The 20,690-nt window shown below is 33.7% G+C and overlaps 4 protein-coding genes across 6 annotated transcripts in view; 1 reads left to right on the top strand and 3 right to left on the bottom strand.

The window, feature by feature from the left end:
• Nucleotides 1-1,076: 1,076 nt before the first annotated feature.
• On the bottom strand, nt 1,077-5,690 carry LOC135732819 (lipocalin). 2 transcript variants are annotated; one of them, XM_065251171.2, is made up of 7 exons: nt 5,644-5,690; nt 4,836-4,950; nt 2,794-2,933; nt 2,624-2,703; nt 2,420-2,533; nt 1,507-1,608; nt 1,077-1,215 (listed from the first exon to the last, which is right to left on the bottom strand). In XM_065251171.2, the coding sequence occupies exons 2-7, from the start codon at nt 4,929-4,931 to the stop codon at nt 1,202-1,204; spliced, it is 546 nt and encodes a 181-aa protein (XP_065107243.1). In that variant the 5' UTR covers nt 4,932-4,950; nt 5,644-5,690; the 3' UTR covers nt 1,077-1,201. The 2 variants fall into 2 exon arrangements, with proteins under 2 accessions (XP_065107243.1, XP_065107244.2); XM_065251172.2 differs by lacking the exon at nt 5,644-5,690 and having other exon boundaries at nt 4,836-5,415.
• Nucleotides 5,691-12,374: 6,684 nt separating this feature from the next.
• Nucleotides 12,375-14,132, bottom strand: LOC141282195 (cystatin-B-like). The gene is made up of 3 exons (XM_073814741.1): nt 13,976-14,132; nt 13,221-13,322; nt 12,375-13,111 (listed from the first exon to the last, which is right to left on the bottom strand). The coding sequence occupies exons 1-3, from the start codon at nt 14,048-14,050 to the stop codon at nt 12,983-12,985; spliced, it is 306 nt and encodes a 101-aa protein (XP_073670842.1). The 5' UTR covers nt 14,051-14,132; the 3' UTR covers nt 12,375-12,982.
• A 727-nt stretch (nt 14,133-14,859) lies between these two features.
• On the top strand, nt 14,860-17,664 carry LOC135732824 (thiosulfate:glutathione sulfurtransferase). The gene is made up of 4 exons (XM_065251177.2): nt 14,860-15,141; nt 15,520-15,642; nt 16,817-16,979; nt 17,357-17,664. The coding sequence occupies exons 1-4, from the start codon at nt 15,003-15,005 to the stop codon at nt 17,412-17,414; spliced, it is 483 nt and encodes a 160-aa protein (XP_065107249.1). The 5' UTR covers nt 14,860-15,002; the 3' UTR covers nt 17,415-17,664.
• A 1,174-nt stretch (nt 17,665-18,838) lies between these two features.
• LOC135732823 (ras-specific guanine nucleotide-releasing factor RalGPS1) overlaps nt 18,839-20,690 on the bottom strand; it is a 111,872-nt gene continuing 110,020 nt past the window's right edge. For both annotated transcript variants that reach the window (XM_065251176.1, XM_065251175.1), the window contains one exon: nt 18,839-20,673. In XM_065251176.1, coding sequence (XP_065107248.1) covers nt 20,644-20,673 — 30 coding nt within the window. In that variant the 3' untranslated portion in view covers nt 18,839-20,643. The remainder of the gene's footprint in view (nt 20,674-20,690) is intronic.

Consider the following 20,690-nt stretch of genomic DNA (forward strand, 5'->3'; position numbering starts at 1 on the left):
GTGGATACATGAATGAGAATAAAAGTGTCAGCTAAAGACCAGCATAAACCTAGATTTAGCAGGCTGGTTTTAGAGGGGTGTAGTTTTTTTAAGCAGGTGGGTTAGATGACCAGCTAAAACATTGGCCAAAACCCCTCTTAAACAGTCAACCAGCTTATGCTGGTTTTAGCTGGTCTTTTCAGTAGGGTTTTAACCTTTCATGAATGCCAAAAGCGTTTGTGTTTGGGTCTGGGACAGGATTTTATTGTTTGGCAGACACTTTTATTCAGAGTTTTATGATTTACATGTATTTAATAATCTTTCAAGACCACACCTGAAACACTTGTCTGGTGGTTCTTAAAAAGTTGAAGCTTAAAGTTAGTTTTATCAATAATGTTAATTTTAAGACTATCACTTAATTAATAGTATACTATTTTTACCAATTACTTTTCTAAATTGTGTAAAATAAGGTAATGTCTAAACTCGAGTGTCGTCTTTAGTTTTCATTGTATGCATGAAATGTTTAAGAGCGGTTGTGAATGTGTTTGTTGCAACAGTTTCTGTCAGTTTAGCTTTGATCTTATTTACAACAAGATAATCTGCACTGCAAAAAAATGATTTTCAAGAAAAAAAAAATCTTGATTTCAGTAAAAATATCTAAAAATTCTTAAATTAAGATGCTTTTTCTTGAGGAGCAAAACAACCCAAGAAAATAAGTCTAGTTTTTAAAATATCAAATGTAAGTGATTTTGTGCATAAAACAAGCAAAAAAATCTGCCAATGGAGTAAGCAAATTTTTCTTGAATTTTTCTTGAATTTAGGGTTTAAGAAAAATTTTCAAGATTTTTTGGTCATCCCATTGGCAGTTTTTTTTTGCTTGTTTTATGCACAAAATCATCTAAATGTGATATTTTTGGTCTAGAAACTAGACTTATTTTCTTGGGTCGTTTTGCTAATCAATAAAAAGCATCTTAATTTAAGAATTTTTAGATTTTTTTACTGAAAACAAGACTAATAATTTTTTTCTTGAAAATAATTTTTTGCAGTGTGTGGTCTGATTTTCAGTTTTAAATACTAAAAACATGAGACAGATAAGTTTTGCAAAAGATTTTATTAGCACAAACTAAAGAAAATATTTTAGAGATGTACTTGGAGTTTAAATGAGATGTTTTAGAAGTCTTCAGATGGGTAAAGCTTCAGATAGGATCTTCACATTTACAGCTCAAGGACAATCATCTAGAGAGAAATGATATTGAGATATTAAAATATTTCCTCTCTGTAGATATGTATTAATAGGTCAGACAAAAGTGTGTTTTCTGTATGCACAAATCAGTTTAAAATGCACTGAAGGGGGCGCTGTAGCATAAACATAAAACATTTTACAGTCAGGGTTGGGTTTTCTGTAAGTTTACTGTACTAAGGTTTGTTTTTGAAGCACAGGTATCCCCACACACATGTATGTACAGTGGATTTGTGTTTGCCAAGCATTCACTTCTCTTTGTGTTTATTTCAGGTCTTGTTCTTTACCGTTTTTAGGCAGGACGGCAATGTTCTCCAGCAGAATGCCTTGATCCAAAGAGAACTCAGTGAATCTGTCCAAAACGTCCTGGCCCAGGTCTGGGGTACGGCCTGTAACACAACATAACACAGTACTGAAACCTCACATGAGCTATTAAACCTTTCATTAAACACAGTCAAACATGTACGGTCACACAAAAACAAAACAAAAAATTAATGACTGACTATAAGTCACAAAAGTTATAAGTCACTGTGTTTTTGACAAGCATTGTCAGTACTGTGGAGAGAAATACAATAAAATGTGCTGCTCATGGTTCATAAGGAAACACTGATTACGTGAACTTTAGTTAATGATTCTTACAGATCATTAACTAAAAAAGTTGGTTTAGGGTTTAGTTACGCTTTAAGTGAAGACAATATCTGATATTGAAGTTTGTTTCTTACACAAAGCTTTCAGATTAACTATAGATATAGCATACAAGATTTTTTTAAATAATTTTTTAGTAGTTTTACAGCCTCTGGTCCCCATCCCCATTACAACCTTTAAGACAAAGTTAGTCATGAATTTTTTCTTCAAGACTGATCATAATTATTTTAAGTATGTTACATAGAAATGTAGATTGGTCTACTTTAAATACAAATAATAAGACTGATTAGCCCTAACTAATTGCTAGTTTTTCAGACAGACGCAATCTTAACGTCACGGCTATGTTTATGCAACTGGCCAGCTCTGACGTTTTCCTTTGGTGTTTCAGAGAATAAAGTCATATGGGTTTGAAACAACATAATTGTAGGTACATAATAAGACTTTTCATTTCCTTTAAGTATTGGTTCATTTTTATAGTAAGGATTTGTTCATTTACTACAAGAGACTCAGAGCTGTCAGATATTCAGTCTGATGCTATCAACACAAAGTTCTTACCATAGAGTTTGTTGAGAAGAGTTATGGAGTCATTTTGGGTCTTGATTGTGTGGATCAAAACATATTCATCATACTTTACATCCACGACACGCATGTCATTTTCAGTTTCCTGGTCTGAGGAACAAACACATAGTTTTTTTTATATTTTACTGTAAGATTTGCTCATCTGTGATTTAGGTCTGGATGTATGTGTTTATCCCTCACTTTCACTGAGGAAGGTGAATTTTCCGGGAACATCCGTCTTCTGAGCCAGATGATTCATTCTCCAACACGTACCATCAGGACTAAAGAGACAAAATGTTCAAGTAAGGAAAACAATCTTTGCTTTGTGCACCACAGATAAATGATGTTTGTATAAATATCTTCTGTCTTACTTTAGACTGGAGTAGGCCATCTCGAGGTCTCCATTATCATTTGGGGTGAACGTGGCGACGCCCATCTTCATATTGGCTTTACGGATGATAAACCACTCTGAGTTTGAAGCAAAACCAATCAGGTACCATTTCCCAGTCACCTGTTTCCCAGGGCACACAGAGTTTATTTAGATTTTTACATGTTTTCAAGAAAACCCATTAGTGAGCTTTCACAGCTCCCTGTAAAAGTCCATGACATATATATTTTTACCCGTTTATGGGTCTAATAGGTAAAAATCCTCTGACTTTTCTAAAAATTTTCTTTCTTTCAAAAGTTGTAACACATGCTTTTCAACAAGCTGTAGCACAAATGATGTGACTTTTGTTTAGGTGTTTTTGCTACAATTGGTGTTTATTATACACAAAAACATTAGTGGCGTTGTCTAAGCAAACACCATAGGTTCTGTTTAATTTGTATAATAATAATAAGTAAAAATATATTTTGAAAAAGATTTGAATTGACCTTTATTTACATTTAAGCAATTTTAGCATTATGGTCTTATGACATTTGCAATCAAAAATGCATTTATTACTAATGTATTGAACCATTGGTTAGAAATGGTTAGTTGATAGTCCAGACATCATAAAAATACTTTTTTAAGATCAGGGAAACTTGTATGCATTATGGATGTGACAATTCTAAAATTTATGGAAAACTATGTAAATTAATGCAAACAAAAATTATTTAAAAACTTTAACAGACTTTGCATGGGTAATTCATTGCAACCCATAAATTAAACTTTTTGTAAAAACTTGACTTTTCTTAAGAAGGTTGACATTTGCATGGATTTGTCCATTTGCATTTGGCAGAAACGTCTTTAAAGGCGACTTGCAGTTACAGTGTTTGTAACATTTTGTTAAAATGTGTTTTGTGGTTTGAACCAATGACCTTTTGTGCTATACAGGAGTTTTTTGGATTTTTATTGCTGTGTAATAATTCTGCTATTATTATCTTTGCCATAATATTTAACTGTTATATTGCTATAATGTAATGTTCCTGTAGGTCATGGGTTCGATACTCATGGAAAACACATACTGATAATAAATGTACAACTTGAATGCTTTAGATAAAAGTCCCTGCAAATGTATCAATGTAAAACTAAATTAAAAAGGGAGTTGACATTGAAATTTTAAGCCTTGACGTATTAAACTTCATCTAAATGCCAATTTACAATAATCCAACAAACTTTAATAAACACTTTACAATAAGGTTGTATTTGTTAACAATTAGTTAATGCATTAGCTAACATGTACTAACAATGCACAATACTTCTATGGCATTTATTTAGCTTAGTTGATGTTAATTTCTGCATTTACTAATACATTTATAAAATCAAGGGTCGTAACTGTTAACATTATCATCGTGGAGCCGTTTGGATTTTTTGTGAAGGATGGATGCACATTTTTTGAACTTGGAGGACGTGGACCCCGTAACTTTACATTTGATTAACTGAAAGATTTAAAACATTTTCTAAAATAACCATATGCATCTCGGACAGCTCGGGGGTGAGTAAAACATGGATTTAATATCATTTTTGGCCAAACTATCCCTTTAAGTAGTTTTTACAAACAAACCTTACAAAAAAGAACCGGTTGTGCATCTTGAGACAAAACAATGACACTGATATATGTTAAGATGTGTTAGTAGGTGTTTTTAAATTAAAGCAACTAAAACATCCCTTTTAGTCTGGGACGAGGATAATCCCTGTCTGGGAAAACGCCCTTATATTGTTCATTATTTTTTCATATTAGCTAATGCATTTACTAATGTTAACTAATACACCCTTTCGAGTAAAGAATTACCACACCAACAAACTCCAACATTCTTATTTAAAAGAAATCAGTATGAATCAGAAAAGATCAGGATAATTATAACTATTAAAATATTAAACGTGTCTCAGTTCAGACTGTGTGGAATATTTCTAAATATTTAGTTGTCAAAACTTTAAATGAAGTGAATCAAATCTATCAGTTTTGATTTCTCTTCTTATTTGTGTTCTTACCCCATTGATGTCAAAGTCTGCCTGTGTTGTGACCTCAGAGTTGACGACAAGGGTGCAGAGCAAAACTCCCAGCAATCCCATCCGGATGGTTGCCATGGCTACTGCAGAGCTCAGTCTGGAGTGAGGAAGAATAAATCTCAAGTTCTGTGAACAAAGTCCCACAGGCCGACCTTTTATAGAGCAGACCCCCATTATATAAACACACGCCCCTTACACACACACACGCACACACCTAACACTCAATGCATTAAGACTGAATCTGTCTGGACTATGAGATTATGCAAGAAAAATATAATCACAAGTAAAAGAACATGAATTACTTTAACTGGAATGGATTATGTACATACTTAATTTTTTTCCAAATCAAAGTGCATATCCAAAGTGCATTACAAGTTATGTTTTATCAGTATATGTTTATCCTGTAAACATAAAATGTTTATAATTAACATTTAAAAATTTAAATAGAAAGTACTAAATAACTTTAAAGAATGATAAAGAACTTAAAACAGACCCTCTCAATATGACAACATTCCCTCTCTGAACTATAAGCTTTTCATATCAACTTTATATCAACATATATGAATAAAGTTAAAGATCTTGACCAGAGCAGTTCTCAAATGCTGTTATATCCTTTTAAAACTTCCTTAAATTGCAACGGAAGCATATTCAATTTCAAAGGTTTAAAAAAAAATCAGGAATTACTTTACATTTGTTTATGGTTGTTTAAATGGCTTCCATATGTGGCCCATGAAGCTTTAGGTTGGAAAACATAAATAATAAGCAAGAAATGACAGAAATGCACACAAACCTGCTAATAAAACGAAGAACTGCCTCTCTCCCTCTCTCTCTCTCTCTCTCTCTCTCTTTCTCTCTCTCTCTCTCTCTCTCTCACTTTCACTCTCTCTCTCTGGGCCTTTCTGGAACCCGAAACAGAGTTTAATGTCAGCAATTTACACCCATCAACCCCACAGATCTACACAATGAGTTTGTGAAAGCTTTACATGATTTTCATTCTTCACTATAAACATCACAGCAGGGCAGTTTTTTAGTTTTACCTCATGTTAAAGCACCAGAGGATTTTTCTCATACGCCTTTACAGCTGGTTCACATTAATACATTATACAATATTATATTATATGTACATTATACAAAAGCATTTGGTTTGTTGGAGATCTTGTGATTTGTGTATAGCTTGCAGTTTTATTAAGCTATTATTTTGAACGTGCTTTTAATTTATAGAAGTATATAATATAAGAGAGAGAGAAATTCATGTGTTTGCTGTTTTCATTTCTGGACCTCAGATGTATCTGAATCATTATATTATAAAGGGTTTTAAGGATACTCTTAACAGATTTAGTGCAGAATTTAGGAATAAATCAGTTTGTTCTTCTGAGCAGATGAGTTTTCAGTCTTCTTTTTTCTTTGAGGTGAATAATTTTGCACATTTTGTGTGATGTCTGTTATTGTGAGTCATTCAAGTGGTTTTGACAGTCAACACCAAACCTTTGTTATTTAAAACATCAGCATTTGTTTAAAACCATATCCACTCACATGAGATGAAGACTCAATCATATGGCACGATTGCGTGCATTTCCTAATGTGTAGTTCCTATATTTATAAGTGTGGAAATCAAAATGATTTCGGTTGTTGGAGTGAAATCGACAGCTGCATGTTTCATCTTTTTGTTTTTTGCTTTCTGATAAAGACAGAAGAGTTTACAACATGAAAAGCAAAACATGTACATGTGGTGTACAGTGGTCCTGTTTTATTCTTAAACCTGGAGCATTGTTTAAACCCTGGGTTTTTCTCTTAAATTTATAATGGGTTTTAAAAGAGGCTGCTTTAGGTTTAAGATTAAAATAACATGACTTCAAGAGACTGCTCTGCAATGGGCTGCACAATATATTGTTTCAGCATCGAGATTGCAATGGACGACTCTGCAATAGTTACATCACAGAACATCAAGAATTTTTTTTATAAGGAAAACTATTTCAGGTGTGTTAAGACTGGCTCAAGGACGTGACAGATGAAAGGAGGAGATAGCGAGGATGGATACTGTTACAAGAAGAATTTGTTTATTAATGTGAAGATTCTTGTCAATAGAAACACAGGAGCCACTGCTGGTGTCAAATTTCCTGTTGGACTGCACTTTATTATGCAACTTTTCAAGTAAAAAAAATCCCACAATGAAGAAACGGTGAAATCAATTTCTCTAATCAGAACCTGGACTTGTGTTCTTTCCCCAGGATCTATCAAACTCATTAATGACCATAGACCAATAGACCATAGCTTTATGCCTTCCCAAAACCAATTTCCAATAGGGTGCACAAAATAAAAAACTAAAATATTGTGAAATGAAAATAAAAAAGGAAAATAATTATTAAGAATTTACAATTGAAAAACAAAATGAAAAACAAGATCACCAAAGACTACATAAAACCCCTTTAAATTGCCGACCTCCGACTCACGCTGCAGTCATGAACCGCGGAACAACAAGTGTTGGGGAAAGTTACTTTTAAAAGTAATGCATTAAAATATTAAGTTACTCCCCAAAAAGTAACTAATTGCATTACTTAGTTACTTTTCATGAAATGTAATGCTAATGTTCCTTTTAAGTTACTTTTGCATTACTTTTTCTTACTTGATCTCTTTCAGGTGTTTTTTATGATCACAAAAATGTGAAGCTCTGGCCTACAATCTCCGTTTCTGACTCAAACTGTTCCGGCTCAGGAGCACAAAGTGTGTTATTCTACATTAATATGTTCAGTTTAATTCAGTAAATTATTTTATTTTTAAATAGAATTAATTAAACTGAAAAAGTAACTCAAATATTAATGTGTACATTTATAAAGTAATGCGTTACTTTACTCATTACTTCAGAAAACTAATATTACGTAATGCGTTACCCCCAACACTGGGCACAACCATGGGTAAAAATAATAAAATAAAAATAAGACCCAAATCTTAAGCTTACTGTTCTTTTCTCAATACTCAATTACTAGTGTGCCCTTTAGCCAGATAATTAATATAAACAATATATTTTGCAGATATATTAAGGGACAAAATACACCGTAAATACACAGCTTATTTTTGGGTACAAAGCAAATTTATAAACAAAATCCTACCCATACAAAAACAAATCACTCTACACAATAAAGAAAACAACTTTCATAAGAAAATCGAAATTAGCATAAAGAAGAATGTTAAAAAATGAACAACATAATCATTTAAAGGTTTTGTTCTGCACATGATGTTTAACAGATTAATACTCAATGAAAGGAAAACAAACCAAAAGGAGCAAGAGCCAAGCTTTATACATAGATGAAGGAACAGGTGAACATAGTTCTTATGATAAACCTTCTAACCACACCCACTGACCGGCCATAGTAGGTGATCCATCACAGATGGCTTTGTTACTCTATATGAGAACGGTTTCAAATGATCACAAACGCCTCTGCAAGGCAAGGCAGACGTTAAATCCTCTCATACAACAGAGCTTTTCATTACAAAAAACAAACATTGCAATGTCAGTTTCTCCTCAATATTGTGCAGGCCTATTCATGACTCAAAGCCGCTATTAAAATGATGTATTATAGAAACATGTTTTGTAACAGTAACAGTTACAGTTTTTTTTATTCGCTTTGGTACTATTTTCACAACTATGTGGTAAAATTTCACAACTGTTAGTACAAAACTCAAGGCAGATCATCAAATAGTCAGTTTTTTCAAACATTTAATCACATGTTCAATTGACTTAGTACAACACACAAAATTATACATTCACTTTTTCACCACACTTAATCATTGTGTCATCAAAGAAATACCTTTCATATGAAGTAATTGTCTTTCACAATGCAATGCTCACAATACTTTTGATATGCTTCTCATCTCATTTGCGTAAATACATTTGACCAGCACTAAATCCAACTGATCTTAATGGTTAATCACTGAACCATTTGGTAAACCTATATATTTTCATTTCAGCAATATACAGTATATGGATTTTGAGAACTACAGAAATAAAACCTCTGTTTGTACGAACATATAAATTATGTGTAACCACACATGATAAAATACTCTTTATTGCAAATTGATTTTACATAGTGGTAACCAAAATTGGTCATTACAGTCCTGTAGAAACAGTTTACTGTAAAAGTGGGGGTGAAACACTGGCCATTTATTTCAACATGGAGCAGGACAGACAGCAAGGAATAAGAAGATCTTGTGGACAAGGGATCCGTCAAAGAGGTGGGCATGGGCACCCACAGAGAGGTCAAAGAGGTGGACGAAAATTTACTGCCAAATGCTCAAGACAGGCTCGATCCAAATTACTGTAATGTAATGTGTGCACTAAATTTTATGTTTTCATCCAGTTACATTATATAAAGTATAGCTATGTTACAATTATATCTGAAAAATAAAAACTACTGTAATTTGCTCAAATGATTGTAGAGGATGTCTTCATTGATCCTTCACTTGATTACACATAGGATGGATATTTTGGAAATTATAGATTATGTAAGTAATGTAAGTGTATTGCCTAATGTGAAACTGTGTAATATGTATTTTTTTAGTACTGTAGCATATTAATTTCAGCACTTTTAAGGCTGATTTGAAACATGTATCTTGCATTGTTTGCTGTTGGATGAACTGATTGTTAAAAGTACTAAACTGAAAGAAGATCATAACGTTGTGTTTCGGTGATTAAACCAAATGTTCTCATTACATATTACAATAATCTTGCATTTGAAACAATGATTATGTGGACTGAAAACATGTGCAACTTACTGAAAGCATTACATCCAGTTTTGAAAGAATGACTAGCTGCGTTACAAGTGTGATCAGTTTGGATTTTTGTACTAAGAGTTTTGAAAATGTACACCTTACTTGTGAAGATAGTACCAAAGCGAATAAAAAAAACTGTAAATATATCACGTACATCCACAGGTACTCTATAACAGTTTCTTAAACTCTCTTCTCATCATAAATGTCATTGTCTTTATGTTATTGTATATATATATGTTCATTATGTTTGAGAGCAAAGCCAAGTAACACTGTCCTCTAAATGATAATGTAAGTTGGTTCCTGCAAGTTCCTGTCTCATCTCAATATGAAAGAAATTGGCCAGTTAACTGTGGCCCGGGTACCTTTTGTTCCTTTGTTTAAGTTGGTGGCCATTTCCTTATGCTTGGTCCAAGAGTCAAAAGTGTGAACCCATTTCTATGATAATGAAATGGTCTGAGGTGGGTGAGATGGTAATGTTGATGGGATTAAGGGTTTGTGAAACTGAAGGATTGGCAGGGTTAATTTTTTCAATGCTTTGTTTAAAGTTGAGTGCTTTGTTTTCCATTTAGGGGACTGCCCCCTAAAATGTGTTTAAATGCAATGTAGGGCTACTGTAAGTCAGACTTTGTTACTGCAGCTCCCGGGCTTTATGTTCTGTTTGAAGATCGCTTTCTGCAATAAAGACTACTGCTCGAGGAAATCCAAGTCTCCTGGTTTTCGCTAAAAAGGTTTCCAACGCGTGCTAATGTTGATATTTCTTTGTAGCAGGCAGATGCATGTTTGTTCTTTACAAAGCATGTTAAAAATGTTGTATATCTACAGTAAGTTACTGGCAAAGAGCTGCATAACTACGGCAGTTTTTAAAGTATGTCTGTATTTATATGTTAATGTAATATAGAACTGATATTTGTGTGACCCAGTTATTGATTTCAGTTCCTGATTATTCATTTCAGAATGCTTAAATACGACATCTTTCTGTGTGGAGTTTGCACGTTCGCCCTGTGTCAGCATGAGTTTACTCTGGGAATTAGGTGAATACAGGTTAGGTGAACTGGAGCTCCTTACCCCAACATGTGCATACTGTAGGTGAACTGGTTCTCACCATTAATAAAGCCATAGATGCTAAAAGGCGTTGGGAATAAATAAATAAATAAATATGACTCAGGAGTAAATCACGTCTGAAAGAGGGCGGGACTACACAACGCCCCACAAATGCACCTATGATGTTAGTTTCTTTAGCAGGTTTCATAAGGGAACGTTTTGCTTTAGGCATCAGGAGATTTTCCTCGCACCTGGAGGCAGAGATTTATGAGCCTTTATAAACTTTTAGATACAAGTACACACCCTCTCATCTATGCAGCTGAAGAGAGGGAGAAATAAACACACAATCGGAAACACACTTATAAATTTGCATTTATGAAAAGGAAATCCCCTTTCAGATCTCATTTTTCTAGAAACATAAAATTCATGTCAGTGCATGTTAACAGTTACAACTTTTCATTTTTAGATGTAGTAGTAAATGCTGAAAATAACATAACTAAGATCAGATACATGCTGTGCAAATAGTTCATGTTATGTAGGACAACTTTGATTAAATTTTTTGATCCACTTCAAATGTTTACTATAGTGTAGTAGGCCTAATATAACCTGATTGTAAGCCGAATAAATCTATCAAAGGACAGCACAGAGAGCAGAATTACCCACTTAATTTAAATAAAAACTGAAGTGTAAACGCACTGTAAACAATTAGTGTAGAAATTACAGTATCACTGTAGTTATGCCGCTGTTTGCCAGTAATTCACTGTAGTTATGCCGTTGTTTGCCAGTAACTTACTGTAGTTATGCCATCGTTTGCCAGTAATTTACTGTATTTATGCAGCTGTTTGCCAGTAATTCACTGTAGGTATGTTGTCGTTTGCCAGTAACTTACTGTATTAATGCAGCTGTTTGCAAGTAATTCACTGTAGGTATGCTGTCGTTTGCCAGTAATTCACTGTAGTTATGCCTTTGTTTGCCAGTAACTTACTGTATTTATGCAGCTGTTTGCCAGTAATTCACTGTAGGTATGCTGTCGTTTGCCAGTAATTCACTGTAGTTATTCCTTCGTTTGCCAGTAACTTACTGTATTTATGCAGCTGTTAGCCAGTAATTCACTGTAGGTATGCTGTCGTTTGCCAGTAACTTACTGTATTTATGCAGCTGTTTGCAAGTAATTCACTGTAGGTATGCTGTCGTTTGCCAGTAATTCACTGTAGTTATGCCTTCGTTTGCCAGTAACTTACTGTATTTATGCAGCTGTTTGCAAGTAATTCACTGTAGGTATGCTGTCGTTTGCCAGTAATTCACTGTAGTTATGCCTTCGTTTGCCAGTAACTTACTGTATTTATGCAGCTGTTTGCCAGCAACTTACTGTAGATTCAAATTTATTTTATTTGTTCAAAGTTAAATGAACATAAAACATTAAAAAGCCTTAATCTTTACAGAATAAAACTAAAATGACAACTTCAATAAAAAGCATTCTGGGAAACAAAATCTGAAGAAAAAAATGAAAAAAGTTTATGAGGCTGTTATTTTAGTTTTATTCTGTGAAGATAAAGACTTGTTAATATTCATTTAACTTTAAACAAACTGTAGCAGCTTACTTGGTAAAAAATTGCATTTACAGTGCATAAGATCATGGGTTCAATTCTGAATTATTATGAACAAATAAACAGTAGTGATTACTTAAAATAAATTCACACACAAAATGTCAAATATTTTTAGAATTTTTATTACTGTTACAAACTGTAGAAAAACACTCTTTTACTACATTACATGTCTTTGCACAAAAGTGCAAGAAACAGCTAAAAAAAAAACATTGCTTTAAACCAGTCCCATAGTAAACAGAATCTCAAACCTTGACTTTAGTTTTTCATTATTAATACAGAATGTTGTTAAAGTCTGAACAAAATGAATGTGATGCTAGAAGTTAGTCAACATTTGATGCTTGCAAAATCATATCTCTAATGGACATGCAAATGTTTTAAACATAAGCAAATATTTCAGATGACATGCTGAGATGACAGACAATGAGGATTTGTATTCAACTCAATTTCAATTCCTCGGGAAATTGGTTTGGTACACAGCTAAAGTAAATAGCATAGCATTTTTTCTTTCTAAATTAAATTTAAAATACATTTTTAAAATAATAATTCAAAGTATATTTTTCTTTTATAAAACATTAGGAATGAAAATAAATCTGTGCAGTTATTTTAGCAAAAAATTGAAATTTAAGTGTTGGTCACATTAATTTCATAAACACTGGAGTGGATGAATATATTGGGTTCTGAATAAAAGTTTTGTAACATGAATAGATCGACAGTTTAGAAGAACTCAATAGCGTCATGTTGAGTTTTGGAGCACTGGACTGCAGTAACCTTTGGTTTTTCACCAGTGTGAGGAAGAGCTTTATAAATCTTCACATGAATGTAATCATTTCCTCCAACATGAAGCTAGAGAGAGAGATGTGTGTTTAACAAACATATTGACCTGTATTGATATATTTCTGTTGTGAATGATATGAGAGAATTACCCCACAAAAAACACTCACTGCTAACTAACCTTTACAAAAAAGTTGGTTCCTGCCACAACCTGAGTTGTGTAAGACGTGGCGGTGTAAGTCGCAAAGTTCTTTCCAGCCTTCTGCTCTACCTGATGCTTCACCTAAATTACAAACAAAAGGCACTTGTGTAAGAACTTTCTAACAAACTCCTAGAAGATAATAATATATTTCGAAATAGTAAAGTACGCAAGAGAAACACGCCCATTAACAGTCACCGGATGAAGTGAGACTTTGGGTGTGGTGAGGTATCTGAGTGAAACTATGTGCTAGCCTATGTGATGCATGCAAGACCCTACGGCAAAATACCGCGAGAGCGATTGAGAAATCCTACGGAGGAGTTTGCCTTCGAATCGCTCTCGCGGTACTTTGACGTCATCTACATGTCGGTTCTTGCAGCGCCAAAAGAAGTCGAACACAACTGATACGTGCAGACAGTGAGTAAGTTTTGCACTATATACTTTGTTTTATTTTTGCTTTTATTTGCACTATTTGTACGTTGCATTACATTTGGCAATACAAATGTAGTTTTTGTCATGCTAATAAAGCACTATGAAAATAAAAAAAAGAAGAGTAAAATTGGGTAAAATCCTATTTTTTTAATTTAAGAAATGTTACAGTCCGGTAACTGCTGCATGTATAAAAAATTTTTTTTACTTTAACTTGGCAAAAGCTTAACAGAAATATATGTTTACATCACTTTATCATTATTACAGTAATAACTAAGTTATTTGGCTAATTTGACATCGTCTCTCACCTCATCACAAAGCTTCTGAACATCCTTAGTCGCCTTATTCGGCTTAGATGTTCCTCCAACCATTTGACCCTCCATTGTGCTCGATCTGTGTTCTGATTTGTGTTAAGATGAAATATTAGTGTTATTCTCTGCTTTTGTCTCAGATCTGACGCTGCACCACTATTTATTTATTTTGCTTAGATCACATGACAATGAGCTGTCAGCGCAAACGGAATGTACCATGTTACCGCGAGAAGAGGGGTAAGTTGTTTACCGTAACTAATAACCAAAATTGTGTATACGTGTTAATTTCGTGTTAAATACGTGTGTATAACATATCATATTTTATGTTTCTATCGCTTTACATTATTTTGGTTTAATCGCGAGGCCCCCACACTACAGATAAATCAGAAGTTGATTTAGATTGATAAAGGATGTGATTTATAAATGTCTCACTTGATTTTAAGTTTTATAATTATTTTTGCGCAAAAGACACATAATGGAATAAATGAGAGATTCCATGAGAGTCCCACAGCCAATGAAATTAGAGAACGCAACGGCGACCTCTTACAGAAACAGAATGAAGTAGAATGGCGGAATATCATAAACTTGGGAGACTTAGTGGGCGGGGCTTATATGTCATACTCTATCTGTGATTGGTCAGGCAAGATGAGCCTAGAATATAACGCTTAAATTTTCAGTTTAAAATAAGTTGAGACTCGTAGGATTTATCCTCGTTTGTATGTCAGATGTCAATCTTTAATTTTAATTACGCCTTTTTAAAATGTCTCAAAAACGTCCGGAACTTAGAATGAAGCTTAGTGGAGGATTCGGCTGTTTGAGCCACGCGGCGCCTCCTGGAAGAAATCAAAACTTCACGTAGAGTCTTCATCATAGTTGTGTACAGTACGGGTCAATAAAACTTCTGTTTGATCCATCCAAGACTCACAATCTCTGACTGTGACCAGTGCTTCGGTATCGATCCGTTAAAGATACACGTCATTACACTTTTAACCTGTATCGCGTGTTTTATTTTAGATCAGGAAATATGTTTAAACATCTGAACGTAGGTTTATTGGCTCTGCTGGCGATCGTGTTACTATCGGATAACACAGAACAATCTGAATTCTGCAATGAAGCTGAAAACTGCGATCTATGGACTGAAACATCTCACAAGAGTCCTACAGGTAAACGCTTGAGCTTTATATATGAATGTAATGTGATATCATGTAATGTAATGTGATGAACGGTGTATGCGAATGTGAATGGATGCACGTAGGGTGAATGACTCACTGACCGGAGACAGTTGTGTCTAATAGTCTTGCATCATCTGACGTGTCACCATCATTGTCTTAAATCTTTTTTTAGCGCTAAGTATGAAATAAGTTGGAATTAAATATTCCTTTGAGATGTAATGACCTAACTAACTGGGAAACCGATCATGACCACAACAACTATCTGGACATTTTTTTCGGACACTGATACACTAAAATACTGTCCAGTGTAGTTTTCTATCCATATGAGATTGTCAGGTATGAAATGAAATAATGTGTTGTGTATTACAGATGCTGTAGTAACATATAAGCAGTTGAAACACATGTTATCCTCTGGAAGGGTCCAGCTCTTCGATGTGCGTGAACCTTATGAGCTTGAATCAGGGTTTATTTCAGGGGCCGCCAATATTCCACGTAAGTCTCAAAACAAATGTCTTTATGTGGTGTAAGTTGTCCCTAACAAACAAAGCCAAACCTGCATGCACGTACGCACGCACGTACACACGCGCAGTCGCGCACACACACGTTTAAAAGTTCTGTCATAATTTTCTCCTCCTCATGTTGATCTAAACCTGTATGAGATGTATTCATTTATTTTGATGAACATAAAAGAAGATATTTTGATAAATGATTATAAGCACACAGTAGATTGTAAGCATTGACTTCCATATTAGGAAAGACAAATATGGTGGAATTCAATGGGTACCATTGTGCTTACAATCATTTATCAAAATATATTCTTTTGTGCACTGAAAAAAAATGATTTTTGAGAAAAAAAATCTTAGTATTTTTGTCTTGTTTTCATTAAAAAATATCAAAAAATTCTTAAATTAAGATGCTTTTTCTTGGTGAGCAAAACGACCCAAGAAAATAAGTCCAAAAATATCAAATTTAAGTGATTTTGTGCTTAAAACAAGCAAAAATGTCTGCCAATTTCTTGCTCATCAAGAAAAAGCATCTTAATTTAAGAATTTTTAGATATTTTTACTGAAAACCAGACAAAAATACTATCTTAAAATTCTTAAATTAAGACGGTTGTTCTTGATGAGCAAAACGACCCAAGAAAATAAGTCTAGTTTTTAGACAAAAAACATTTTTTTAGTGATTTTGTGCTTAAAACAAGCAAAAATATCTGCCAATGTCTTGCTCATCAAGACAAAGCATCTTAATTTAAGAATTATTAGATATTTTTACTGAAAACAAGACAAATTCTTAAATTAAGATGTTTTTTCTTGATGAGCAAAACAACCCAAGAAAATAAATATTTTTTTTGTGATTTTGTGCTTAAAACAAACAAAAATATGCCAATGGGGTAAGCAAAAAATCTTGAAAATTTTTTTTAACACTAAATTTATGAAAAAAATCACTTAAATTTGTTTTTTTTTGGTCTAAAAACTAGACTTATTTTCTTGGGTCGTTTTGCTCATCAAGAAAAAGCATCTTCATTTAAGAATTTAGATGAAAAATACAAAGATTTTTTTCCTTGAAAATCATTTTTGCAGTGTTTTCATCAAAATAAAAAAATGTTTCAGAACAACACACAGGTGATGAAATGACCAAATTTTTGTTGTTATTGGTTATTATGCAGTGGGAGATGTGGATCAGGCCCTAAGACTGAACCCAGATCAGTTTAAAGAGCGCTATGGAGTCCCAAAGCCTTCAACAGAGGACACAGACTTTTTGCTTTACTGCCAGAGAGGACGCCGCAGTCTTGATGCACTGGAAACAGCTTGGGCTTTGGGCTACACCAGGTATAAACACACACAGAGGACATCCAGCGGGACACTTATTGCATTAAAAAAACCATACAATACATTTTTATTACTTTTACTTCATACAAGAAAACATACATATATTATAAACCTCTTTAGTAATGGTTGGCAACTTTATAGCTTAGTGGTAGAGCATTGCATTAGCAGTGCAAAAGGTCATGGGTTTGAAGGAAACACAAATACTGATAAACATGTGTACCTCTTAATGCACAGTAAGTCACTTTGGATAAAAAAAAACTTTTTTGTGCGAGCAATCTCCATACAATTATTTATCTAAATCCTCATCCATAATTAGGGAACGGAAATGATGAGAATTTATGTGAGGATTCACTGATCAATGTTTGTGTCTCTCGCAGGGCTCGACATTACGCTGGTGGATATAATGAATGGATTCAAGCGGAGTCTGAACTTTAAACGGTCTGAACCTGACCACGCACACTGAAGCCTGAGGTTAACCGTGAAACACACATCATGACTGAAACTTCATATAACACATATTTTTTCAAAGCTTTATGTTTATGATTGTGAAGAAAAACTGCTGATGATTGAGAGTTTGGTAGCTCATTGTGTGAAAGATCATTCTGTGAACTTTTTATTTGATTTTTAAAGATGTGAGCTTTTTATAGATGGTTTATAAAAAATAAATGCTTTAATTTATTTAAAATGCTCTAATGTCATTCTTTAAAAAACATTATTGTTTGTTACATAAAAAATATTTATTTTTAGTTTAAGTTGTTCATTGGTAGATGCTTCAGTTATATTCACTGACAACAAAGTGGCTTCTTGTGTTTTACTGACCTCCTCACAGATCTTCTGTGTGATTTCCTTTAATAAGAAGATAAATGTGTTGTGTTTTTTAGGCTCTCTGAGTGTTTTAATCATCGTCTTATATGCTAACATAATGAATTATAGGCATCTGAAGTAAACACAGAAGGAGGATGTTGTTTTTTTCCACCAGCATTCCATATAACTAGTTGTTCCAGCAAGCCAGGTTATGTGCACGTTTTTTTCAAGGAAAACTAGTTTACAGAGAATCGTAGGTTAAGGTAAACGAATCTGACTTCTGCAACCTAGAAACAATTTCTTTTTGTTGTATATACGGTTACATTAATTATAATACATCATTCAGTGTTGGTGTCAATGGTAAACCAGTTGTCTTGTTGTCAGTAAAGACCAACAAATATGATTATTATATGTGAATGCATGCAGGATAAAGTTCAAATGATGGGTTAGTTAAAGGTTAGATATCAACTCTCATCCTGTATCAGATTCATTCACAATTATGCGTGTGCGGATCTTTCTTTTGTTACTTAAATATTTATTTGATCCTGCACCCGTATTTAATTTGGATGTGCGTGATTCTACCATTTTGAACTTGGCAATAAAACAGAAAATAAATGTAGCTTTCAGGTCTTTGAAAAAAATCTGTGCTTATGACTTGAAACGCAAAAAGACATCATCAAAAGTCAAGTGAGAAATTAAGTGTTATTAGCAAACAAGATGTCATCTTAAAGAAATGAATAAACAAACAAACACGAAACCTAACATGGATCTAAAGAGTAAGATCTGCAGTCCAGAAACTTCGGCTGAATGTGTTTAAAGTATTTTCAGTTCATTCATCTGCACTTTTCAATCATGTCAGTAAATTCTGCAAAACAACTTGAAGAAATAATGCACACATATCTTTAGTTATTGTTTTAGCAGACATGTTAATGCCACTAGAGGACGCCGTACACCAATACAAAGCCCAAACTCCTCTGGATATCATAATAATCATGTAAAAAACAATGTGTGTGTCCTGCAGGAATGAAATGAGAAATTAAACTACAAGATAAAGCTACTTTCACTGACATTTAATGGTTGTAGTGTAGACTCAACATTATTTACTGATTAACCGTAATGGCAAGAAATAATTTAGCAATATATGTACATGACAATTCAAGTTATAATCTCACATTTACAGCAGAAAATAAAACACACTTGCATGCAGTGCACCTGTACATGTTTGTCTCTGGGTTTAATGCAAAAACTAAATCAACTGTTTCTGTATGTTGTTATATACAAATAAAAGACAAACTTTCCCCTTAATTCAAGACAAAACTGATAAATAATACTCTTATCATATAACTAAATCACTGTCAGACTGTGAAATAGAAATATTTCCATCCTTACAGCACTGTGAGCATTTTATACCAATTCACTTTAAAGAAATAATTCAGCCAAAAATGACATTTCTGTCATCACTATGTGACATGATGTGAGACACAATTTTCATTTTTGGCTAAATGTATCACAGATTGTCATTCATCTACAGTTGCACATACAGTACAGAATCTCTATAAGAGCTCATTACACAAACACACATAAAGACACAAACTTCAGTAAAACCATCAGTCAGAAAAAACTACAGTATGATAAATACATTTACATGAGCAATGCTGTTCATTCAAACTTCATATGCTGTTTCAGATGTTTAACATTTATAAAAACTGACAGACGACATTATATGTCAAGTCCACAAACATCTGAGCTGTTATACATCAATGACAGCAGTACGATGAAACTTACCAGATCACATTGCACCCCAAAATCTAAATTCCATAAATCTGGAAATTATATTTGGATCAAACGTTATTGTTGAGTTTTATTCTCAAAATTGTTTAACAGATTCCTAAATGAGCATTTACAATAAATAATACAATGACGTGTAAATACTTTACAATTTACATAACACATCATTTTACATTACAGTAATGAGATTATTCGTTGTAATATGAATTGAATAAATAAATAAGCATACTTGGCAACAAAACTCTTAATAGTCACTTTTAAGCAAAAGGTCGTTGATTTCTTTGATTTTGGGGTGTAATATAACACAGATCTGATCTGAAGATTTACTTGAATCAAAAGAACCACTTTTATATTTGTGATACGAGCTGAGCTGAATGTATACGGCTTAAAGATCAATTAGTAAAAATAGCAGACTTTTGTATTTTTTCTAATAATTATAAACAGTTTTCCAATAGTTTAGCTGGTGTATTCTTGTCAAACCCTTCATTTATCAAAAAAGTTTGAATTGAAAACGTAAGGGCCAAAAACAAGCTTTCATTTGGGCTAAAAGTGAATCTCGGATGTAAACAATAATCCCAGACTAACAAACATTCAGCACACACAACCATCTGTTGTTGACCACCTTCATCCATCATGAATGTAAAACACACAGCTAAACTTCAGCTGCTCATGGCTTCAGACTAAACTCTCGGAGGAGTTGCGTTGTTTGTTTGTTCACGGCTCGGAGGGATTCAATATTCTTGGCTCACAGATTCAAACCTCTTCTGTCACATCACTACTGGCACAAAGCACTGAAGTGACCACAAAACACAGAGGGGGCGTGTCCTCCCAAAGCCCCTCCCACCACACTGACCTCATTTCCTGTGTCTGTAAGTCTGTAACAAACATCTTTGAGACGTGTGTGTGTGTGTGGCTCATGGATCGGGCACTGATGCTCAGGAGAACGGCGTGAGATGTTTGGCTCAGTTGATTCTTCAGTGTTTTTGTTATTTCTTAATTCTTCATCTGAACCAAACGCTCAGTTCTTCCTCTTGTAGACCTTTGGCACAATATAATCTCCGGGATGCACGGGTTACTCAAACGACATGAGATTTGCTGGTATCTAAAGAGCAGAAAAAG

The sequence above is a fragment of the Paramisgurnus dabryanus genome, chromosome 5, assembly GCF_030506205.2.
Source record: "Paramisgurnus dabryanus chromosome 5, PD_genome_1.1, whole genome shotgun sequence".
In the NCBI taxonomy this organism is placed as follows: Eukaryota; Metazoa; Chordata; class Actinopteri; order Cypriniformes; family Cobitidae; genus Paramisgurnus; species Paramisgurnus dabryanus.